This window comes from Urocitellus parryii, chromosome 5 (genome assembly GCF_045843805.1).
Source record: "Urocitellus parryii isolate mUroPar1 chromosome 5, mUroPar1.hap1, whole genome shotgun sequence".
NCBI lineage: Eukaryota > Metazoa > Chordata > Mammalia > Rodentia > Sciuridae > Urocitellus > Urocitellus parryii.
In genome coordinates, this window is record NC_135535.1 from 106830674 (window position 1) to 106857351 (window position 26678).

Here is a 26678-nt window from a genome sequence, read left to right on the forward strand (position 1 = left end):
ATGACCAGGATAATTGGGTTCTCCTGAGCTTATGGTCCCTTTCTTTATCTTTGTGATCATTGGGATAGAACTAGATTTCCTGGCCACCGCTGGATCTTATACCCAGTCTCCACTAGCACTCTCCATATGGGAAACCATCATATTTGGGGCATTAGGGCTTCATTTTTTAACCTAGGATGAATTCATGTGTTCTAAATCTCCAAGTCCATGTAGAAAAGTTTTTTATATAATCAGAACAAGGTAAAACGTATACTTAAAAAAACAAAACAAAACAACAACCCACAATTGGCCCTATATTATCCCTGCATACTTTCTGGTCATAGCATTCCTATGCCCCACCTTGGTGCTGTGCTCTCCAGCTGAGCAGCTGAGTTCCCAGGATAATTAGGACCAGAAACAGAAGAGCTCCCAGGATCATGCAGAGGATCCCAGGTAAGGAGAAGATACCAGGGACAGGGGCTGAGGCTGAACTTGTGCCTGAAGAAGAAAAAGAGTCATGAGTCTTTAGAGAGAACCATAAGCTCAGGAGAAATCAGTTATCCTGGTCCTCGCTTCAGTCCTCAGGACCATGAAATCTCTAGCTCAGTCATCATAGATCTGCCTGAATCCCAGGATATTGCCACCCTAGATCCTGATCTGAGCTGTGTCTACTATCTTCTGAGTCTAGTTTGAAGGGTTTTCCATAAAGTGAATGTGTGGGAGGCTTTGGAGCTCTCTGCTACAACTTAATAAAAATGATGGCTTCTTTTAACACCTGATCATCAGGCCTGTGTAGACCCCACAGGGCAGAACACTGAAAATCTACTTAACTCCTTATTACCTGATTCAGAGTAAAAGAACCACTTATTTCTAGGAGTGGGGCGAATTCGTGTCCTTTTACCTGGGAAGAAGAGAAGGAAAATGGAATCATTGCATTGTGTTGGTCTTCGAATGTCATTCCTGCCCACCCATCACCACTGGCACGTGGTTCTCTTCAAGATGCCAAGAGTTCAGGGCAGCAGGGAAGCCTGGGAAGCCTTTGGATGCAAACACACTTCAACCCTGTCCCCCCCTCCTCGTCCTGCTACTCACCAGAACACCTCACACCAGCGTCCTCCTCATGCTTGCAGTCACTCTGTCCCCAGGGTGCTGCAGCACAGGCCCACAGGGAGGGCTCCCTGCCCCTGCACTGCACCTCGTCCAGCCAGATGCTTTCATTTCCAGGGCCAAATTCAGCTTCCCCTGGGGCTTCCAGGGCAGAGCCACAGCCCAGCTGCTGACACACCACCTCAGCCTCTGCCAGGCTCCAGGAGTCATCGCACACAGTGCCCCAGGCGCCTTCATGCCAAACCTCCACTCGCCCTGAGCACTCGCTGTCTCCTCCCCTGAGTAGGAGCTTCTCTTTGTCTGAAAAGGCAGCAGCACCTCCTCTTACTGCCCTGGTGGGAGGAAAGGAGCCCCTGGAAGCCATGGGGAAGGTGGAAGGGGATGAGGTACCTGTGCAGGGCGCAGTGGCTGGACAGCTCTTGGGTCTGTTTCCTGCAGGAGCAGACAGTGAGGACACACCAGTCAGGGTCAACTGGAGTAGTCCTGTCCAGGACAAGGTTCTTGAAAGTCCTGGGCTCAGATCAAGTGACAGGTGGAGATACCAGGCTTCACACGCAGTCTAAGGTCCTGCGTTACCAAGACATTTCCTGGAGCATATCCCTATCAGCAGCTGAAATTATTTTTATCAGTTTCCATTTTTTCACTCTCCCCATTTTCTAAACAAACATAAATACAAACGTGCTGTCTTGTACTCGCCCTCTCTCACTCATTCCCCACAATGCAAACTCCACCAGACTTTGCCTTGTCATTCCTGCTGATCCTACTATCAAGACAGTGTCTGGCACATCCACATATATGTAGAGAATCTTCTATGAATGTTATGAATAGGGACTTGATAAATATTTATTGAATGGACAAATTTTATTCTCCATTTATTCAAGAACTCTTATTCTGCTAAAAAGCAATTCCTTTACATTCTTGCTAATCAGTAAGGTAATAAATAAAATACAAATTGATGTCAATAACTTGTAGTAATAAATATTGGGCATTAAAAATATAATTAATGCATGATCACAAAAGTAATTTGTGTTTAATGTTACACTTAATTTTAAATAGAAAATTGTAAAACAGATCAAAAGAATAAAAGATTTCTATTTTATAAAAGTAATAGAGCGCCAGGCATGGTGGCACATACCTGTAATCCCAGCAATTCAGGAGACTAAGGCAAGAAAATTCCAAGTCCAAACCAGTCTCAGCAACTTAAAGAGACCCTGTCTCAAAACAAAAATAAAAAGGACTAGGGCCGGGGACAATGGCGCACGCCTGTAATCCCAGTGGCTTGGGAGGCTGAGGCAGGAGGATGGTGAGTTCAAAGCCAACCTCAGCAACAGCAAGTTGCTGAGCAACTCAGTGAGACTTGTCTCTTAAAAAAAAATAGGGCTGGGGCTGTGACTCAGTAGTCAAGTGCCCTTGAGTTCAATCCTCAGTACCAAAAAAAAAAAAAAAAAAAAAAAGGACTGGGGATATGGCTCAATAGTTTAGCATTCCATAGGTTCAATTCTTGGTACAAAAAAAAATCAGGTAAAAAACAGTAGAACAATAGCTAGCCGGTAAGAACAAAATATATAAATATATGCACAAAACTCAAATAAATATATTAAGGAAAAAATAATACATGAGAGTTCACAGAGATAACATAGAAACAAAAAATTATTAAAAAAATTGAAACCAAAAGAAGTACATATACATGCAAAATAATACCAAGAAAATAAATGTCTACATGGCACTCGTTATTAAAAACCAGTATTGATATATATTATTGTCCTTTTATCCTGTCACATCTGTCTTATGCAGGAACATCTCTGAAAACGAAGGCAGGACTTCTCTTGAGTGGTTGATCACCTTCAGGATGGTAGACATGCCTACCTCTCATTTCATAATGTCTTATTTCAGAAAAAATTATTTAGTATACAGTTTTACTGCTTAATATCTCTTTAGCTGCCATAGGAAAAAGGCTGGGGGTGGGGGTGAGGAAAGAGAGACAGAAGAGAATATAAACTTCTGCCTCTCAAGTATTTATCATCACATTCTTCCTAGCTGCATATTTGGACAATTCTCACAATTCATTCATTTTTATCTTAAATGATATGGTAGGAGTTGCTGACAATTTTGATAATTTATTCTCCGTGAAAATGAAGGAAATGGTACTTACCAGTTCATTTATCCTATTTACTTCAGGGTAATATTAATAGACAAAGGATGATGTGATATGACTAAGTTATCCTTTTACATTTTTACATGTCTTTCTTGCTTATAATGAATAAATAATGTTTTTGTAACTTAAGTAAAATAGAAAGGAAATGGTTTCTCTCTAAGCCTAATACAAACTGGCGGGAACATAAATCTCCTTGCACAAACCTCTATGCACAAAACCAGCAAAGGCAAGTGTGGCCTATTTGGGGAAGAAGAGAAAGATGGGAAGGTGTAAGAGGATATGGGTTGGCCATCCCTTCCTTGTGGACCTCACAGGAGTGAGGTTCTTCTGTTATTTATTCTTAGAGTAAACCCAAGTATGCCCCCCTTGCAATTTCGATGCATCAGTTACAACTGTTTCCCCTGGAACATCTCATGAACAATCTCCTCCCTCTTCCCTGACGAAGTCCTTCAATGTCTAAGCACAATATGCTGACCACAGCTTCCCTGGCATTTCGGTTTCTAGTTGTTTTTGCACCTGGGACACACAATGAAATGTGCCAGTGTTATTTTTAAAGGCAACTCACCCAACCCACATCAACACATTAATCTACTTGGTATTCAAATAAATCTATTTCCAGCACCATATTTCTCACTCTTTCACCTCATAGTCTGCTTTTCAAAAGGACTTTGTACAGTTTTCATCTACTTAGTATTCTTTGGTACTTTTATTTCTGGTTTGACCCCATTCAAACTCTCCACTCTAAAATGTGTTCTCACTAAGATGCTCAGTGGCATACAATTACCTAATCACCTAATCTAATGGGCACTTTTCTGTTTTTATTTACTTTATGGCTGCAACAGATTTTGACATATTTAATTATCCAACTTTTCTTCAAAATTTTCCAGAATATTTAGCAAAGAAGACAGATAGTGCAAAGGCCCTAAGAAGAGAACACATTAGAAAGAAAGTTTCCTGGGGAATAAACAAAACAATACAGTTTTGTTTTGTTTTTTTAAAAACCCACTGTCCTCTTCAATGAAACAAAGACAGTCAATATGTACATGAGTGGAAGAGTAACAGGAGAGGAAAGCTGCAGAACAGGTCTTAAGGACCTTGTCAAGAGGATAAGCATAGGGCTAGGGATGTGGCTCAAGCAGTAACGTGCTCACCTGGCATGCGCGGGGTGCTAGGTTTGATCCTCAGCACCACATAGAAATAAAATAAAGATGCTGTGTTCACCAAAAACTGAAAGCAAATATTTTTTTAAAAAGAGGATAAGTGTTCTGGATTTTATATTAAGCTCAACTGAAAGGAGGCTTATAATCAAGGAGAAAATGATACTAATTTTTAAAACACCTCTGGTTGACAATCAATTATAGAAGAAAGAGATTGGAAGTAGGTGATCACCAGAGACACTTGTTTAATCTAGGCAACAGATGATCTTCCCTGGACTGACAATGACATGGAAGGAGTACAAGGATTAAGGATATACTTGAGGATAGAAGCAACAGAGTTTGCTATTATATGAGATGTGAAGGAAAAGGGAAATGAAGAAATGAGGTTGACTACTATGTATTGATCTTAAGTGACTGGACAATGATAGTAACATTTATTGCAATGGAGAATATAGCAGGTAGAAAGGGTTAGGAGCAAGCATAGAAGGGTGGAATCAAGCATTCTTTTTTAGAGGTTAAATTTGTGTTGCCTATTATATATACAAGTGAAGATGTCATGCAAAAATTGAATACAAGAATTTTTAGTATAGGCAGAGCTAAGCTATAGAGGTACATATTTAGGAAATGTTGGCATATAGATGTCATATAAGTCCATTGGCTCAGGATGAAAGCACAACTAAGAAAAAGTAGAGATCTTATACAAATCCCTTAGAGTGTCTAAAATCTAGAATCTGAGCTAAGGAGTTACAGCATATGAACTTAATGAGGTAGAGTAGAAAAAGCAAAAAAAAAATAATAATTTTGAGAAGGAAAGACAATGCTGCTAAGATGTCAAGAACAATATAACAGGGCTGGGGATGTGGCTCAAGCGGTAGCGCACTCGCCTGGCATGCGTGCAGCTCAGGTTCGATCCTCAGCACCACATAAAAACAAAGATGTTGTGTCCGCTGAAAACTGAAAAATAAATATTAAAAAATCTCTCTCTCTCTCTCTCTCTCTCTCTCTCTCTCTCTCTCTCTGTAAAATATATATATATATGAAACAAACTCAGGCCTATTTTTTAGATTCCTTTTTTTTTTTTTTACCACTTCTGAGGAGTGATGAGATCTAAAACCTAACTTAAATGAGTTCAGCACAGTAGACCCAGACAGAGACTATGGGCAATACTGGTAAATATGTGGGTTGTGGAGAGGAAGGCAGAGGGATAAAGAGGGCAGCAGCTGGAGAAGGAAGTGAGGTCGAAAAAGAATACTCATTTGTGTGCTTCTCAAGATATCAGGAATCAAGCCCTTAGGTACATTGATGGATGTATTATAAGCTTTGCATCACTTTGTACTTGCATACCTGACAAAAACAACTTAGAGGAGGAAAGGTTTATTTTTGTTCACAGTGTAAGAGGATTCAATTGAAGTTGAGCCAGCTCAAGACAGAAATATCATGGTGGAAGGGTATGGGGGAGATAGGTGCTACTTAGCATATAATAGAGGAGATAAGACATAGTCTCCAGGGGCATTACTTCAGGGGCATGTACCTCCTCCAGATACACCTCACCTGTCTACAGCTACCAGCTGATTGGAATTCTGAGAAGACATAGATGCAATCAGTATTATATGGGGGCCCCTTGACCACTCAGGAGTTCCCTGTGATGCAGCAGACAAAAACAAACAAATGCCTCTTCAACGGGATGGTCACTGGAGGGCGGGCAGTGGGGTCTGCCTAAGAGTGGTCTCTACCTCTGGTCCAGCATCTTCCACTTCTTCATGACACACAGATTTCTGTGTAATAAGTGTTGCCAGCACTGGAGTATAAACTCTACGAGGGCAGTAGCTATGGTTTCTTCTCTTCTCTGTTCTCTGGCCTGGAATTAAGTCTCTACCCACAGAACTCTCAACTATTTTCTGCCAACAGACTGACCTGAGCAGTTGTCTGACTGGTATAGACACATTTCAGAGTAAATGACCACAGGTTTAAGAGCTGGACCAAGGTGGAATTTAATTCCCAAAACTCATCCTAACTTAAAGTTGTTGGTATGTATTTAATGTCTCCTGACCCCAGTTTCTTTAGTTGAATAAAATTATCACCAAATACCTTCAGTAACCTGCAGGGATGGGACAAACACAGAAACAGACAGTAGGTCACCTGCACATGTGATATGTGCTTCCTCCTTTGGAGAGCAAGATCTCTGTTTCCAGGGGTCAGAAGGACACTGCCAGAGAGAGATATCAGTTTTCCGACAGTGAATTCCATCCACCCAGCGGGATCTAGAACCTTCCCTGAGAGGAACCAAGAAATCCAGAGTCCCACTGTCCCCACAGCCAAGCTGTCTGCAGATCACAGACAAGGTCACAGCTTCCATGGGGCTGTGGCAGACACTGCCCCAGGTGTTGTTGTAGAAAACCTCCAGCCACCCAGCACACTCCTGGTCCTCGCTCACCAGCCTGAGGGCCATGAACTCTGAAATGGGAAGGGAAACATCAGAGCTCAGTGAGCATTCAACTCTTCATGTTTTGGTCTTTCTGTTTTTTTTTTTTTTTTGGTTTTGTTTTTGTTTTTCTTCCTATCTCAAAGATAGTGAACACACAATGCTGATGCTGCTGAGAAAGAACCCATGGAAAATAATGAAATTCTTCTTCCTTTATCTGATTTTGCCAGCTTGTACCCATTTTTCTATTTCTACCTTAATGATGCAGTGAAAAAATGGACAAGCGGGAACATGGACCTAGGTGCTCTGCAAAGAGGAAAAGCTGAATCCTGTTTCCTGGGTCCATATGTGACATACCCTAAGAAAGGCAGCGTGGACAGTGAGGTGGCAGAATAGTGGAGCCCCAAACATTCACTTCCTCATCCTAGAAGCCTGTGAATATCCTAATCCTGGTTGCCTCATGGGGCAAAGGGGCTTTGAAGAGAGGGTTAAGATAAGGATCTTTTCATTATGAGATCATACCAAATTATCTGGATTAAACATGTGATCACATCCCTACACCTGTACCCTTAAAAACAAATAACCTCTTTTGGCCATAGTCAGAAGGAACATGACAATGGAAGAATGGTCACACAGTTGCAAAGTGATTGGTTTGAAAAAATTAAGAAAGGGCCATTAGCCAAGGAATGCAGACAGCTTCTTAGAAATTGGAAAAGGCTGGGAAATGAGTCTTCCCAGAGCCTCAAAGAAATGCAACCTACTGACACTTCGTTTTTAGCCCAGGCAGACCTGGGTTGGATTTCTAATCTAATCTAAGATAACTAGGGTGGGTTTAAGCCTCTAACTCTGTAGTAATTTGTAACAATAACAGTGGGGAAATAATCCAGTGGATTTTAGACAGATTTTGCACCCACATGTGACTGAAGCATGAGATCTGCTTTCAAATGGACACTGTAGAGAATGACTGTGTCAGCAGAAGCTCAGCTGCTGCAGCAGGAAATGAAAACACCTCATCTTCTCTGCTGGAAAGACAGGCACTGTGGGAGGGGCCTCCTCCCCCTGAGACCTGTCAGTAATTCCCACACCCTGAAGTAGGGCTCAGTCACCACCCTGCAGACCCTCCCAGACCTCTCAGCCTGTGCACAGTGTGCACCACAGACCTGAGCAGATGACCCCTGCATCCTCCTTGTGCCTGCAGTTGTGCTGCCCCCAGCCCTGGGAAGGGCACTGCCACACATGGGCCTCCTCTCCTGTGCAGTTCAGCTCATCCAGCCAGATGGGCCCTGATCCCTCTCCAAAGTGAGCAGAGATGGTGGCCTCCAGGGCCACTCCACAGCCCAGCTGTCTGCACACCACATGGGCATCACTCAGGTCCCAGCTGTCATCACAGATGGAGCCCCAGGAGCCCTGCTGCAGGATCTCCACTCTCCCTGCACAGCGACTGCCCCCATCCACCAGACGGAGCTGTCTGCTATCTGAGGAGAGACAGGGTCATATCAGTGGGCATTTACACAGGGAATGGGAAGGCTCAGGTGCTGGGGTCTTACTCACCTGAGCAGTTGGCAGTGTGGCCCTCTGAGGCTGCAGAGCCTGCTGGGTCAGACCAGGAGTCGTTGCACTGGGGCAGCAGCTGGGTCTGGTTTCCTACGGAAAGGGTTAGAAAGCAGGAAACTGAATTAAACTAGATGATAATCTAGTGATGGCATCTGAGATGAAAGCTCTAAGGAGCAATCATTTCATATCTTCAGAGCTAATTTTCTAATGGAGATTTCTACTTCTCCTCTGACAGACTTTTCTGTTTTGAGTTAACACTAAGAATAATGTTAGCAAAGTGGAACTAAATCGATGCTCATTGAAAGCATTATAGAGCTCTCAAGGCAACAAAAAATTTGGAGACAAGTTCAGAGATAAGTAAAGGACTTGGATGAGCCATTTTTCCCTGAGGCATTTGACCATTCAGGAGTAACAACTGTGATGCTGAACATCCCAGCAGAAGTTCTGCCAGATTCACAGGACTGAAGTACACAAGTTTAATTGAGAGTTAACCAAAGAGGAGGGCCCTGTTAACAGAAAAATGGGTACCATGAAAGGAAGCATGAACTAAAAATAGAGGTATCCTCATGAAGAACAGTATCCACTTCTAATTACTTCACATCCTTTAAAATAAGGTTAACAACCGCTAAATAAGGAAGAAGCAAATGCAGTCTTTTTGAAAGGACTTCTACAATTTTATGTCTGCCAATTAAAACTATTCAAGCATCTCTTAAAATGTGGAACTCACAGAAACTTAGTAGCATCTTGGTCACACTACACTTGGAGAATAGATAAAAATGGGGAAAGGAAAGATGTTGGTCTAAGGATACAAAATTTCAGATAAAAGAGAGGAATAAATTCTCATAATTCATTGTTTAGCACAGTGACTATAGCTAATAGTTATGAATTGTATAAATCAAAATTGGTTTAAAAATAGATCTTAAGTGTTCTCACACAAAAAATACGATGAGGTAATAGATATAATTAGTTGATTTAAATTATTCATAAGTATAGTGTCTAATGTCAAAATACCACACTGTATTCTATAAATATATACAATTATAACTTATTCATTAAAATTTTCAAAAACGAAATAGACCTGGGGTGTTCTTTTCAATTATAATAAATTTTATGAACAAAAAAATACCCAGACATAAGAGACTTCTCAAAAACCAAGAGGGGACCCAGCATGATGGTGCACCCCTGTAACCCCAATGACTCAGAAGGCTGAGGCAGAAAGATCAATAGTTCAAAGGCAGTCTCAGCAACTTGGCGAGGCCCTAAGAACTTAGCAAGACCCTGTCTCAAATAAAAAATAGAAAGGCCTGGGGCCAGGCAAGGTGATGCATACCTGTAATTCCATGGGCTCTGGTTGCTGAGGCAGAAGGATGTCTAAGCCAGCCTCAGCAAAAGCAAGGTGTTAAGCAACTCAGTGAGACCCTGTCTCTAAATAAAATACAAAAAAGAGCTGGCGATGTGGCTCAGTGGTCAAGTGCACCTGAGTTCAATCCCCAGTACCAAAAACAAAACAAAAAATGGTGTGGGAATGTGGCTCAGTGGTTAAGCAGTCCAGTTTCAAATCCCTGGTACAAAAAAAGGGGGCAGGGGATGAGGCATTATAAAGAAACTCTCAAAGCACTCAGGTAGTGGAGTTACCTAAGTGACCATGATTAAAATATTCAAGGAATTAAATGACAAGCTTAAATTTGGGCAGAAAAAAATATATAAGAATGAAAATCTGTAGAGCTGAAAAAGACAATACCTCAAATTAGAACTCAAAGGATGGGTATTGAAACACATGAAATCAGCACAAGATAGAAATAGGAAAATGAAGGATCAGGAGAAAATATACAGAATAAAGCTCATTAAGTCCTAAATGCATAATGTCACAATTATATTATGTATTTTTTAAATGGAAATTAGAAATACTGCAATTACTGTGTGGAATATTTAATAGACCTACAGTGATTTGTTTTTAAATACATCCAAAAAATTTGTGATACTGCATTCATTGAGAATTGGAGTCTATTCCTCTTTTTCCTTGAATTTTACCTGACCTTAGTGAGCTGCTTGTAAGCAACAGAATGTATTTGTGGTAACACTGTTTTACTTAAAGGGCTGGTAAGTTGTACAGCCACCTCCTGGCTTAATTACGACAGTTTCTCTAGGGGGAATCTGGCTCTGTTGAGACTATCTTGCTAGAAAGGACATCTGGTCAAGTTGAACTTCCAATTGTCACCATGTGGGCAATCCAGCTTACACTCCCAGGTCTTTGGATGACCTTTACCCCAGGTGACATCTAAGTGCAACCTCATGAAAGACCACAACAGACAACTGCCAAACTGAGTCATTTCCAAATTTCTAGACCATGAAATCTTCCAAAATTAAATGTATTTGCTGATTTGTTGGTTGCTTGCTTTTCAGTTGCCAAGTTGCTTCTGAAGTTTTGTTATACAGCAAGAGTTAACTGGGACACTTACATTGACCATATTAAAAAGTATTTTCTAAAGATAAATGAAAATACTTTTCTTCAAAAGGACTTGTACGTGCATCTTCATAGCCACTTTACCCACAAGATCCCAAAACTAAGATGCTACCTAAAACATTGCTATTACTTTTGGGTCAAAAGCTGGAAGGGCCTTGCTATGGTTTAGATGTGCTTTGCCCCACAAAGGTTCATGCAATGGAGGGTTGACCCCCACCATGGCAGTATTAAGAGGTGGTAGAACCTTTAAGGGGTAAAGCCTGGTTAGGTAATTGGGGATGATGCCTTCGGGAGGAAGGGATTAGTATAGTTCTCTTGAGACTCTGGTTAGTTCCCACAAAAGTGAATTGTTATAAAGGATCAGCCGTATCCCCAAGTCTCTCTCCGGCTTCTTGTTTCACCATGTTATCTCTCGCTTTTATATATAACCCCACCATGATGCAACTGCCATGAAGCCCCCATAGATAGAGCTACCTGACCTTGATTTTTTTGCCTCCAAAGCTTTGAGCTAAATAAATCTCTTTTATGTGGGAATTTTGTTATAGCACTGGAAAACACACTAATACAGGGCTCAAGAAGACTATTAGCAGAAACCTGATAGATTTCAGCAATGCTGTTAATGAAAAACCCTAATCTCTAAAGGTTACATATTGTTTGATTCCAACTATATGACATCCTGGAAAAAGTAAGTTATGAAGAGACTCAAAATCAGGGGTTTCCAGGGATTGGGGATAGGAGATAAATAGGTAGAGCACAGAGGACTTTTGGTGTCTGAAAACACTCCACGTGATACTATAATTGTGGATACATAACATCATACACTTGTCCAAACCCTTAGAATATACAACACCAAAAGAAAATCCTAATGTAAACTATGAACTTTGGGTCATTATAATGTATTAATGTAGGTTCATCAACTGTAACAAATACTACACTCTGGTGAGGCAGGTGGTAATGGGTAGGCTGTGCATGTGTGGGGGCAGGGAATACATTATGGTTTGGATCTAGAATGTCCTCCAAAAGCCCATGTGTTAAAGGTTTGGTCCCTAATGCAGCAATGACAATTTTCAGAGGTGGGACTTTTAGGAAATGATTGAATCATTATGGCTGTGACCTCATAATTGGATTAATCCATTGATAGCTGAATGAACTCCTGGGAGGTGGTATAAACTGTAGGCAAGTAGCACATGGTGGAGGAAGTAGGTCACTGTGGGCATGTCTTTGAGGACTATATCTTATCCTGGTTTCTCTCTCTCTCTCTCTCTCTCTCTCTCTCTCTCTCTCTCTCTCCCTCTCTGTTCCCATTTCCTAGCTGTCATGAACTGAGCAGCTTTCCTTTGCCACACCTTTCCACCATAGTGTTCTGCCTCACCTCAGGCCCAGAGTAATGGAGTTAGCCAACTGTGAACGTCTAGTGCGTTCGGGTCCCTGGGTAAGACTTTGAGTAATTTCTTTGGGATTTAATCCCTCTAACTGTTTTAAAAACAATTCAGCTATTTGTGCAGCATCATCATGTTGAAACCCTTTTTCAAAAATTTCAAATATATCCTTTTGTAAAGAATCAATCATTAATCGAGCTGTTCCTCAACAAAATGTCATTTAACAAAATGTCATTCCTCAACATAATGTTTTGTTTGTAAAGAAGTATGTAAAGCTATTCCTGAAACTGTAGCAACTGTAGCCACTGCAATAAGACTTAGAATTACAGCAACTACAAGTCCCACAAACTGTTTAGTACGTTTTAACAATTGTCTAAAAAATTCCAGAACCAAAGTATTTACAAGATCTTGGGACCATGGTCTTTGTAAGTTCACAGGAAGCCAAATGTGAGAGCGCTGTTGTAACAGCACAATGGAATAACCAGAAGGAATAGAAACAGATGTATTAATACAGGTATACAATTTACAATTAAAGCATAAAATTTCCTCATCAAAAGTAACATTTCCAATTAAGAACAGATATGGCATGGGCGTACATGTGGTTATATTATATTCTTTAAATACAGTAAAATTATAAGAAGCAGCAGATTGACTAGTCCCAGAGAAAGAGCCATTAGACAAGATTACAGGTTTAGTTGCAGCAGCAATCTTTGTGTTTGTAAATGATGAGGGTACTGCACTGAAGCCAAGTGTGGGTCAGCAATTCCGCCATCACCCCAGACCATCAATTTGTCATTCCAAATGGTTTCATTCCATCTCTTTTTCGGCGGGATTCTGTATGTAGAAGATAAATCACAAGCAGTAATATTCCATTTTGAACAATTTTTTAAGAACATCCCATAAGGACCCCACATGATAATATCCTGAAATATCTTCCCGAATTTACCTAAACATTCCTCCCATATGAAAGGGGAGTATCTCAAGTCCTGATAAGTAAAATCAGGGCATTCGGGGAACATAGGGTATATTTGTTCAGTTATATTATCCCAGGTCATATTAATGGACCATGCAGACAGCCATTGTAAACGGGTTCGAGAACCATTACTCCAATTTCCAACTAGTATCTAATGTTGTCAATTTAATTGTAAGCAAGGAGGAACACCCAAGCATATAGGTTTACTGTTATTATTTTTATAAGTGAAATTAAATGGTGTTCCATCATTTATATTTATATATGTGTTAAATTGTTCCAAGGGGAAGATAAAAGAGCAGAAGTATATAAGGTAATATCCATGTCACCCCAAGTAACAGGTTCCAGCAAAGGTGGATTGGGAATATAGGCCCAATAGTGAGTATTATTATTTTGTACTTCTGGATCTTGATTCCTCGGCTGGGGTAGTGGATAGGGTGCCCCCCTTGGTGCCGTTCTGATTGTGACGGGTCTGGATCCACCGCCCTGGGAGCCACTGCCGGTGTCCATTTTCTGTTGAAACATAAGCATAACCCTTTCCTCTATAAAGTAAAATCCCTGGCTGCCATTCAGCATCTGCCGCAATTTTTATCCAGATTGGTTCATGAACTATTTCTAAGGTTTTTTGCTCAAAATGTCCTTCTGCTCTTGTCAATATTTCTCCTTGTGGAAGATTAAGGAAATTTAAAATAAATAAGGCTTGATGTAACAATGTTTTAGGTTGATTTTGTAAATGTCTAAACAAGTGCATATTTAAATCTGTCATTTTCCTCCTTTTTAATTTTTTAATTTGTGTTTTAAGCGTAGCATGTACACATTGTACTAAAGTTTGTCCTTGTGGATTATATTTTATTTTAGTTAGATGAACAATATCATATAATTTGTAAAAATCTTTAAAATTTTTACTAGTATAAGCTGGACCATTATCAGTTTTAATCATAGCAGAAATTTTCATAACAGCAAATGTTTTCACTAAGTGTTGAATAACCTGATGGGTGGCTTTTAATATCTTTAAGTTTTGGTCCATTGTTGTTTTTAATTGGGTCATTTGTTGTGTCCCACAGACCAGGGAAGTGGTCCCTGTGTCCAGCCCTGTAGTAATTTCCATTCCTAATAAGATGGCTAAAGTGAGGGATACAGGTTCCTGGCAGAACCGGGTTGTATGTTCCTTTATTTGATCTTTAAATGAACCTGCATCATGATAGAGCACTCTGGGAAACATGTGTACCATTATACAATTAATCATATCTGTTGACCATTTTATGAAAACATAAATAATGTTTAAGTATATAGAATTATACTGTTGTAGGAACAGACAAGGCAAGGCACCTAAGATAGCACCGAAGACAGGGAAACAGTCCTATTTGGTTGTAACCGGATTCAGAGGGCATTGCTTTTGTTGTAATCAATTAATCCCCTGAACCCCAAGTTTAGGTAGTTTTAGAATTTTGTACCCAACATGCAAGGGAAGGGGCTCAGAAGTTCACAGTCTGTAGAAGTTGACAAAAAGCAGTTTTTGTTTCTGTTTTTTTTTTTTTTTTTTTTTTGTTCTGGGCAAGTTAACTTTTCAAGGACACCTGGGAGGGGAAGAACTTTTTTCTTTTTGTTTTCTTGCCAGCTGTTACCATGGAGCCCAGTTGATAACTTTTTTATCTTAGAAATGTAGCCATCTCTGTGAAGCCCCAGCTCAAGGCCAGAGGCCTTGTTCACATATTTCGTGAAAAACTAGTAAGGGGGTATCTAGCTTAGGACTGCTGATTTTTCCAGCCAGTGGCCAAGTAGAACAGGGCAACATGAAAAGAGGAGGTTTACCTATACTGAACTCTTTCATAGGGACTCTTTTGTTGAAAGTCCTAAAGTCAGCCATGTCGAAGACTTCTGGAGAAGGTCAGTTAAGACTTTTTTGTGGGCCTGATACAGAGGGGGAGGACGGGGAAGGTGGTGCTGAGAGCAGCTCCGTAGATCTGAGAATGAGGAAGGAGAGATGTAAAAGAATAATGGGAAAGGGATTTGGGATTTTTCTAGCAACAAAAACTTGAGTAGTAGAACAGGTAGAGCAGAGGGGAAGACTGGAGTGAGTATCTCAAAAAGCCTGTGAGTGACTTTAAATTTTTAGTAACATGTTTTTAGTGATGACAAAGCAACTTTAAAGGCCATTTTCTTTACATCTTGGATAGGGGTCTGAGGGCTTTCCTCAGCTGGTTTGAGCTTTGGGTTAGCTGGTAAGAGGACCTGGTGGTGTAGAATGTGCTCTAATATGAGTAAAATATATTGAAATTTGGCCTACTATTTTTGTAGTTATTTTTACATGTAGTGAGGACATAGAGGCTTATCTTAGGTAAGCAGGGCTCTTTTATAAATCTTAAGTAAAGTGCTGTAGTTTTAAAGTTTATTATTATTTTTAAATATTATATTATAAATTTTATATAAATAATTATTTAAGTTTATTTAAGTATTAACTAACACAATATGATAACACATCTGAAACATGAAATAAAGAAAGGCTGAAAGCTTTTAGCTTTTTGTAGAAAAATAAAAAAATGTTTTTGTGTTTCATAATATTAACCTTTATGTAGATAAGGCTCTCATTAACTTAAAAAATACATTTAAATTGTACCTCAGTGTAAAAAGTAATATAAAACTTTATATATCTAATTGATAATAGGCCCAGTTATAGAACATTAAATGATATAAATAAATCTCCAATATGTTATTTTTATAAGCCTAAAATTACCATGTAACCTTTTGGAGAACACCAGCTTGATAAAGGCTTTTATCTTAATGACTTGTATACCTGGAAAATATGAACACATTTAATATACAAAGAAGAGTTATAGTACCATAATTACTATTAATATTTTTATATTAATTAAGTTTAGCTCTTAAAGAAATAACATAATAGAACATTGCAAAATAACAGTTGTTATTTAACCATATTTGTATAATTCTTATTTTTTTTTAAGATTATTTGTTCAAAAATTTACATATATAGCCAACGTACATAGACCTTCTTTATCACTTACTTAAAACTATATAGCCAACATACATAGACCTTTTTTTATCACTTGTTTAAATCCTTTTATTTATTTACTTTCAGAAACATATTTTTTTAAATTAAATCCATATCTAGTAATCCTTGTAAATTTTTTAATTTAGGCAAATTATTTTATTTTAATAAGAGATATTTTGTTATTTGTAGTACACAATTAATCACATTTGTTTACCATGTTATGAAATTATAGTGTCTAAATATTAGGGATGATAAAGAACCATTTATTTATTTATTTATATTATTACCAACTTAAAAAATTATTAATAATGTTATCTAATGTAATTTAAGGAGTTAAAAGCATTTAATGGTATATTTAACATTTAGCATATCAACCTTGTAAATCAGATATTTACCAAAAGTACTTATAAACAAATAATTTTATGTCTAATTAATTTACTTATTTTATCAAAACATTAGACAAGTATAATGAACAGTGTTAGCCATTTTTTTGTTGTTGTTGTTGAAGAAAAGTCCTAGAACCAAAGCACATCAGTCATTAACATGTTAAAGACATCTTATTTTTTATCTGTTTACCCAATTTAAATTGAACCATTTAAATCAGTGAATTAAAAATATTTGGATCCATTAAATTTTTATGAGCGCTCTTTACATATATATCAATCTTTATATCATGTACATGATATATGGACATACACACAGACATACAACATATAATACAAATGTGCACGCATAACACAATAAAGGCCTTGTAGCTATTTTAGGTGAACTTTTCATTATAATGTTTAAATATTTCACAGTTGATCAAAAATAGAACTGATCAGAAAAACATTAATTTAGGTCCGTAGGGTCAAAATTATGAGCTCAAAAAATACAGAACCTAGGAAAAAGCAAGAGTCCTAGAAAAAATGACCGGTCGGTAATCAGAAAGTACCATAAAATTTATTTATATATTTTATTTTATTTTTTATAATCCCTTTTAAAATGACCTGTTTTTTCACAATTGAAAGAAGTTTTTGATTTATTGGGTTTAAGGCCTTTAGCCATGGCTGTAGTAAAAACAGAAACTTTGATGTTAAATTCCTCCCACTCCAGCACAAGTTTACATATATTTACTCAATGAGGCGTTTTTCCTTCAATTGTTCATGAATCTCAGGAGGAATATTAATTTGATGTTGAATGTCATCATACATACCAGCACCAGATAACATAGGATATCCTATGGCACGAATAACAGGGTTTTGACTGTTACCATTTTCTCTAGCCTTAGTGGCACATCCTTCTAAAAACCACATGTGCCATTGAAGATATTCAGGTTCCCGTAAAAGAGCACAGCCCACAATCTTCCAATCCTCAGGAGCAAAATTATTGTAATGAATAGCAAAAGCATTACGCAATTTTTTTACATAATGAGATTGAGGTCTGTACATTGTCACTGCCTTTTTTAATCTGTCAATATGATCAATATCAATCCCCTCACACCGAGGTGGATGTGCCAGTCCATTAACTGGATCAGGCCTGATTATAGGAAAAGCAAAGAAGGGAGTTTCGTCCTCATCATCAGAAGGCTCTGAGTCCATTTCCTGGACAGCTTTTAAAGAAGCTGCCAAAAAAGGGTTAATGGCCGGAGGGGCAGAGGGCCTGGTTCCCGATAAAGGCCTAGAGTCCGCTTTAGCTTCTAATTTATTGAGACATCCCAGAACCTCCTCCATAAGGAGTTTGAATTGTTCCAAGACAGAACGATCATCAATCGTCGTTTTTACTTTCGTTTTCTTTTCTGTCACATTACCAATTAAATCAGCAGAAATTTGTGAAGAATTATGAGTTAGTTGTTGCGTATCTTTTATTACCTCCTCCTTTTCACTATTATCCAGAGGGAGATCTAGGATAGAAGGAGCTAGTTTCTTTTGTAAATTGTCAATTAATCTTTCTTCCTCCATAGCTTTAAACATTGTATATAAAAAAGACCAGATAGACCAAAATCGAACCGGAATTTTTTCGCCTTGCCTCATGGCCTTTTCAACATTATGATGGACCCGTTTTCAATTATCCACATCCATAGATTTTTCCTCCAGGAACCAGGGATTCCATTCCCTGACCACCTTAAGACACATTTCTATATCAGAATGAGAAATAATAATACCATAGATGGCAAGTGAATGCCTAAGAATACGTAGAAAAGGAGAAGATGAAGATTGTCCCATCACCCTGTAATATAAAGAAAAATAACTCACCCTTCCTGACAATCCAGCAGGGTCCCTGTTCGGGCGCCAATTGTGAACGTCTAGTGCGTTCGGGTCCCTGGGTAAGGGTCGCGAAATCACCGGGACACAGGGGATGCAGTTGCAATTGCTGCCTTGGCTCTGCATCCCCTGTGTCCCGGTGATTTCGAGACCCTTACCCAGGGACCCGAACGCACTAGACGTTCACAGCCAACCATGGCAGAAGCCTCTGAAAACATGAGCCATGGTTTCAAGATGGCAGATTAGAGAAAGGCTGCATATTCCTGGGCATCAGAGTGTGTGAGACCTGTAGAGAGTTGACTCCCCTGCCCCATGAATAAAATTCTTCTTAGATCCAGACTCCTAGGACAGACCAGCATTGGCCTGGCCCTAGGGACATGTTGATCTAATTTCTCCAGAACAGATACCACCCAGAAAAATCCCTAAGGCCTGATCCAGCTGCTGGAACTCCCCTCCTAGAAATCTGTAGCAACCCCACCCTGGGAGTGTTTCTATCAGATCTGTCTGGGCAAAACTCCAATCAATAGTACTTCTCATTGTGTCCTACCTTATACTGGTATTAATGGTCTCAACTCTCAAAAGACATGGGCTGGTAGAATGGATTTAAAAAACAAGATCCAACTATAAGCTGTTTGCAAGACTCACCTCACAAGCAAAGACAGCTGTAGGCTGAAAGGGAATGAAAATTGATATGCCACTCAAATGAAGCCTAAAAACAATCAGGAGTAGCTACTCTCATACCAACAAAGCAGGCATCAAGCCAAAATTATCAGAAAAGACAAAAGAGGTCACTTTATACTTGTAAAGTGAAAAATGTAACAAAAAAAATATTTATGCTCCAAACATTGCTGCAGCTAATTACATAAAATAGGCACTACTCAAAATAAAGATTCAGATAAATGCCAGTATGATAATACTGAGTGATTTCAACATCCCTCTCTCACCAATAGATAGGTCATTCAGATATAAACAGAGTAAAAACTCTTCATACCTAAAAAATAGTATAAATCAAATAGACTTAAGAGATATATAGAATATTTCATCGAAAAATATCTGAACACACTTTCTTCTTAGTAACTCATGAAACCTTCTCCAAGATAGACCATATTTTAGTCCACAAAACAACTCTTAGCTGATACAAATAAATTTGATATAATTTCTTGCATCTTCTCTGTTCATAATGGAGAAGAAAATGCAATAATAAAATATATTCGGGTTTGACCAAAAAGAAAATATTACTAAGGAAGCAAAAATTAACAAAAAAAATATGACAAAAAATGAATATACCATATTTTCTCCAAATGTATCAATAATACATTAACAGTAGATGAACTGCATATACCCATTATAATCAAAGATTGTTCAAAGTATTTTAGAAGTGAGCAAAACTCAACATTGTATTAATTTCAAGAGACCCACACAGTAAATACTAGCACACAGGTCAAACACAAATAATGGGGGAAAAAATACCATGTGAAGAAATTTGGTATGATTATATTATTGTCATACAAATTTGACTTTATGGAAAGAAGAGTTGCTAGAAATAAAGAAGAATATTTCAAAATTATAAAGGGATATCATAGAACTAAAACTTAAAAACCTATTTTAAATTTGTATGTAACTAAAAACAAGCCTCAAAATATATGGAGCAAATAAAACTGAAAAAAAAACATGAAAAAGAAACAGGCAATTAAATTAAGAAATTTTACATACTTGTGTCAATAACTGATGGAAAAAAATAGACCAAAATGAGTAGATAGCTGGAAGTTTTTGAATAATGATTAACAACTTTGATGAATTTATACATATAAAACTCTGAAATAAAAAGTATAAACAATACATTTTCAAGTTCAGATGGAGCATTTATGAGAAAACACCAAGGACTGGTTATGTAGCTCAGTGGTAGAATACTTGTCAACATGCACAAGGCCCAGTTTCAGTCCCCATCACCACAAAAGTAAAAAATAATATTAGAACACAAATAAATTTCAAAGGTTGAAAGCATGGTGAGTAGTTTCTCTCCTCACAATGCAATTCAGCTAGATATTAATAACAAAATGCTATAAATATTTTAATGATTTGGAACTTAAATTATGAATAAAACATCAGAAATTACAATAAATTCTTATCTTGATGATAACATATATCAACTTAAAACTTATATATAACCAACTGTGATTGGAGTCAAATTAATGGGTATAATAAAGAAATAAGATCTGAAAATTAAAAATGCAAATATTTTAGATATATGGAAGGCAAAAGAATATCAAGCTCAACCCAAAGAAGTAATGAATAATAAAGAAAATTATAGATAGAAATCAATGAATTATAGGGAAAATATACAGGAAAAATTAATTAAGCCAAATTTTTCTAAAAAGACATAAAATTAATCCTATTTGAGCATGATTAAATGAGAAAGAAAATGAAGAGAAACAATTATCAGAAAAAAATAAAACCCTGGAATAATTATCACCTGTTAGAGTGGCATATTCAAATGAGAAAGATGACATTAATATCTATTATTTCTATTTTTACTTAGTAGACTACTAGACCTCAAAACTACTTCAAATAATGGGAAAAATATTATAAAAATTAAAAAGAATGAATCTATAATTTGCCAACTACATGATTGCAGAAAATTTACAAATACAAAAAATCCAAAATCTACAATTATATGATTAGAAATTATGGCTCAATTATAACAGCACTCACAAGTTCAATATTCAAAATAAAAGCAAAAATTACCTCAATTAATAGCAATAGACAGTTATAAGACAAAACTGAAAAGCTGGAGTACTCACAAAAACAAACAAACAAAAAAAAGACAGAAGACCCGGGAGAAAATCTAATCAATGATGTAAAAAATCTCCAAAAAATTAAGGATGTAAATAAATGGACACAAACAACACATAGATGAATTGAAAAACTCCATATTGTCAAAGCAAATTACTCTCAAATTTACCTTTAGATTAAAAATCAAACCTCAAACTATCGTTATGCTTTTTTTGATGGAAAATGACAAACTTAATTCAAAATGTACTCTATTTGGAAAAGACCAAGAATGGGAAGAAAACCAGCAAAGTTGGAGCTGTTATTTTAATTCAAATTTACTATGTCAAGATTTGTATTTGTAGGATCATGAATTCAAAGTCAGCCTCAGCAACTTAACAAGGACCTAAGCAACTCAGTAAGACCCTGTCTCTAAATTTGAAAAATACAGAAAAAAGGGCTGGGGATTTGGCTCAGTGGTTAAGTGCCCCTGGTTTCAACTCCTGATATCAAAGGTCATAATGATTATGGTAGTGTGGTCTTGGTGCAAGATAAACACTGAAACAATGATACAGAATGGCATCTGGAAATACTCAGGCATGTCTGTACTCTGTATGTGACAGAGGTGGCAATGCAATGCAGAACCAGTCTTTTCAGGAAAGAGTCCTGAGTCTATGAAATTGTATTTCCATCTTGCTAAAAATTCAACTTTAGCCAGGCATGGTGGCAAACGCCTGTAATCCCAGCAGTTTGGAGGCTGAGGCAGGAGGATCATGAATTCAAAGCCAGCCTCAGCAACTTAACAAGGATCTAAGCAACTCAGTGAGACCCTGTCTCTAAATTTGAAAAATACAGAAAAACAGACTGGGGATGTGATTCAGTGGTTAAGTTCCCTTGGTTTCAACTCCTGATATCAAAAAAAAAAAACAGTTTTAGAAAGATTATATAATTATATGAGAAATAAAAATAACTGTACAAGAAATTACTCAGAATCTTGGGACAGACAATTTTCTTTTAAAGGCCATAAGAAGTTCTATGGTTACAAGAAAGAGTTGATGAGATGTTAAAATAATTTGGCTCACCCACAAACACCATTAACAAAGTGAAAACAAAAGGCCAAGTGTCAAATATGTACAATAAATACATATATACTTGCACCAAGAGTCATTGAGTCATGACTATTTGTAACATCACTATTTTTAATGGTCAAGAATTGGAAAAAAAAAACTTAAATTTCCATCATTAGTTGAATGGATCAACATGCAGCCATGTGGTCATTCAGTGGAACACTACACAGCATAATAGTGAATGAAGAAGCACTTCTATCAACAAAGTGAATGAAGAAGCACTTCCATCAACACAACTATAGACGAATCACAAACATAATAATGGTTCAAAGAAGTTAGACATGAAAAAAAAATTGCATGATTTTACAAAACATTTAAAATATTATATGGCAATGCAAATCAGGAGAGTGGTTTCCTACCAGGGGGTTTAGTAATTGGTGGGTGTGAAGGTAGCTTCTGGAGCTGGTTAATGTTCTTTGTTAATTGAGATTGGAGTCACATGACTGAGTACATTCTATTTTGATTCATCAAGTCATACAATTATTGATTCTATACTTTTCTCTATGAATTGTACTTAAGTAATAATTTTTTAAAAGATATCATCACTCTTTACACTCCTTGACTTGAACTGAAATACATACGATCAGTAGAAGAACCACATTTCACCACAGAATGTCTCACTTTTGATGTCTGTTCTCCATGCTCTCTGCTCTTAGAAACATGTCACTCAATGAGCAAACTGAGTACCATTCAACCCTAATTTCTCTTACCTGAGCAGACCACAGAGGCTGTGTTTCCATGGGCACAGGCAGGAACACCCAGGGAAGTCACAGGGCAGTTCCACAGGAAGGACTCAGACCCTAAGCAGTGAAATCGGTCTCTCCAGATCTCATCTCCTCCTTCCACAAAGTATGCTCCCTTTGGGGTGGAGATGGCAACTCCACAGCCCAGCTGACGGCAAACTACATTGGCATTGGCCATATTCCAGTGGGAGGCACAGAGTGTTCTCCAGCCTCCAGAGGTCTTCATTTCCACTTGACCCTCACACTGAGAGCTGCCATTTTTCATGAGCCTGACTTCTGTGTATTCTGACAGGAGAAGACAGGATTTCAGCAAACCTCAGACATTTTTTTTTACCTGAACAGAATGTGCAGAGAAGTTAAAGTCCTGCTGTGGGTCTCACCTGAGCAGATAATATGTACAGCCCCTCTGTGAGGGCAGTTGCCTCCAGGACAGGGTACTCTGGGGCAGAACCAGAGATCAGGCTCCTGCTCCTCACAGTGGAACTCTTCAGCCCAGACCTGTTCACTGTCCTCTCTGAAGGGCAGGTTCCCCAGGACAGATGCAGCCTTGCCACACCCCAGCTCTGCACAGATGACCTGGGCTGTGGATAATGTGAAATTCCCATCAGATAGTAGAGTCCATCCTCCTCCAGAATTCACTTCCACTCGCCCAGAGCAAGGTCCATGTCCTCCAAACAGACGCACAAATCCTAAGGGAGAGAAAACAAACAAGTAAATGTCTGTCTTGGAATTTGGAAGCAACATGTAAAAGGCAATGGTATGAAATTTTTCTTTTCCCATGGACAGTATCTCAGGAACGGATTCAAAAGTTGGTTTCAGAATGGGACCTCCATGGGCAAGCATCTGAAGAGAAATCATTTGGAATGGCTGACTCCTAGGAACATAAAATTAGGGGTTGGTCAGAAAAGAGAATTTCTTTTCTAGGGACCTAAACCTGCAGGATCCAAGGAAACTGCACAATTGATGGGCTTTCAAACTTGTATGCAAAGATATGGAAAAAATTCAGAGGTAAAAAGAAATCAGTATACAAGAGGGAAGAGACCTATCAGTAAGACAAGGTTTTAAAGCCATCCTGAGACTTCTGGAGCTCAACTTTAGCTCAGCTTTCTTTCCCAGAAGCCAGTCTTCAAGTGACTGAGGACAAGGAAAACTCATGAGTCCTGGATCTATGAATGCATATCCAACTATAGACAGACTGATGACTCAAGGTAAGAAATATGAATATTATAGCTAGTCCATTTTTACGGTTTTACATTCCATTCTTAGATAATTTTTCATGGCAAAAAAAAATTCCATGAACTTCTTAAATGAAGTAAGTGGGGGAAAAAGTTGCACACAGATGAGTCTGGATATTGAGAAGAAAGCGTGCTAGTGGTCCTAGCTATCTCTGTTGAAACCCTGGGATTGATCAATGAACCTAGAGAGAATGAGTTCTCACTGGGAATATACTAGACCATTGAGTTTGATGATAGTTTAACCCTAGGAGTTTTTCTTCTGAGATACAGGAATCTTAGCAATTGCTAAGGAATGATAGTGATTGGCTTTAATCCAATCATTATGCTCTCTGTGTACCTCTCTAGTATTTGAGTTTTCACATTAAACCTGTGCACTGCAGGGGGGGGGGGGGCTCGAATATAGCAGAATGTAAATAAATCATTTATAATTTGTAAAATCCACTTTGCAAAAGCCTCAATACACCACAAAAAAATGAATCCTGCTTGTCTATATAATTATATGGCATTAATCAAAATAATAACAATTATAATAGAAGGGAGACCAGTAGAGTAGAAGAAGCTGATTGAGGAGAGAAGAAGGAGGAGGGACGGAAAAAGAAAAGGTACTGGGGAATGAGATTGATCAAGTTATGTGCATGTATCAATATGACATAAAAAATACCACTATTATGTAAAATGATAATGTATCAATAAAATTTCTTTTAAAAGTCTCAGTATGGATGAAAGACATAAATACTTAGTTAAAAATACTTGTCAAATACATTTTTAACACATTCCATCACCCTCTACTCCTTTTTTCTAATAACTACCCCTTTCCACCCTTTCCCATTTCTTCAACTTAAAACAAGATAAAAACAATCTTAAAAGATACAGTCGGTCTGGGGTTGTGACTCAGCGGTAGAGTGCTTACCTCACACATGTGAGACCCTGGGTTTGATCCTCAGCACCACATAAAAATAAATAAATAAAATAAAGGTATAAAAAAAGATACAGATGTGGGCTGGGGATATAGCTCAGTTGGTAGAGTGCTGGCCTCACATGAACAAGGCCCTGAGGAACTCAGCATCACACACACACAAAAATAGATACAGATGCTTGGAAAAGAAGATTAAAAAGTGAGAAGCAACAGTGATAGAAGTTCAACTGTAGCAACTACTGGTATAGTGCTTGTCTAGCATGTGCAAGGCCCAGGGTTCAGTCTCCAGCACCTTGAAAATAAGAAGAAAAAAATTGGGTGGGATGAGAGACAAGTAAAAGTATGATTGCTGGAAGTTTTGAAATTAAAGGATATATGTATGTGTGTGTGTGTGTGTGTGTGTGTGTGTGTGTGTGTATATATATATATATATATATAGAGAGAGAGAGAGAGAGAGAGAGAGAGACCCAAGAAACATATTTTGAAAAGAATGAAAGGTAACAGTAACAATAAAAAGAGTAAAATTTTTCACACAGCACAATCTCCTGGTTTCTGAGCAAACTCATGATTATCTGTGCATATGCTAGAGTGCTTTCTGGTAAAGGACTGTGACTGTATAGGTATGAAAACTTTGAGGCAAGTATGACAGCAAAGTTTCTAAAAGAAATGACTATTAACAACTAAGAGTCCATTTAGAAAAATTGAAGTTAGATCCCACCCTCACCAAAGCTGACCAAACCAAAATTAATTCTAAATGAATCAAAGTTTAAAAGTGAAAATTAGTCATCAGTTTTTAAAGAAAATATGGATGAATATTTTACAACTATTAAAGCAGGGTATGGGTTTCCAAATGTTCTGACAAAATTGAAATCACAAAGTAATAGATGGATATATTTGATTATATTAAAATTAGACATATCTAAATAAGAAAAGAAATAAAATTACTGGAAAATTACCAGCTGATAACTGAAATATATAACTGTAAAAGGATAAACATATTTGATTATTATGAGAACTGACAATATTTTTTTAAAATTTTTAGTTGTAGGTAGACACAATACCTTTATTTTATTTCTTTATGTGGTGCTGAGGATCAACCCAGTGCCCCATATATGAGAGGCAAGTGCTCTACCACTGAGCCACAACCCCAGCCCAGAACTGACAATCTTAAGTATGAATTCACCATGCTTTGTTTTGGATAAGTGTCCCCAATGGCCCAGCTAGTGATACTATTGGGCAGTAGTGGAACCTTTAAGAGACAGGGCTTAATGGAAGGAAGTTAGGTTGTCCAGGGCATGCCCTAGAAGGGATACTGGCCCCCTGGCCCCTGCACTTCCTGTCTACCACAATGTAAGCAGCTTCCTCTGACACGTATTCCCACCATGTTATACTGCCTTGCCACAAACCAAAATCAATAACATAACCAACCGTGAACTAAAACTTCCAAA

The 26678-nt window shown here is 38.0% G+C and overlaps 1 protein-coding gene across 1 annotated transcript in view; it reads right to left on the reverse strand.

Annotated features, from left to right (window-relative positions):
• LOC144255030 (antigen WC1.1-like) overlaps window positions 1-26678 on the reverse strand; it is a 39116-nt gene that overhangs the window by 3217 nt on the left and 9221 nt on the right. Inside the window, exons 3-11 of the mRNA XM_077799084.1 lie at window positions 23460-23768; window positions 23047-23364; window positions 8372-8464; window positions 7981-8295; window positions 6538-6852; window positions 1477-1518; window positions 1072-1386; window positions 624-631; window positions 340-502 (exon numbers count right to left, since the gene is read on the reverse strand). Of these exons, the coding sequence (XP_077655210.1) occupies window positions 340-502; window positions 624-631; window positions 1072-1386; window positions 1477-1518; window positions 6538-6852; window positions 7981-8295; window positions 8372-8464; window positions 23047-23364; window positions 23460-23768 (1878 nt within the window). The remainder of the gene's footprint in view (window positions 1-339; window positions 503-623; window positions 632-1071; window positions 1387-1476; window positions 1519-6537; window positions 6853-7980; window positions 8296-8371; window positions 8465-23046; window positions 23365-23459; window positions 23769-26678) is intronic.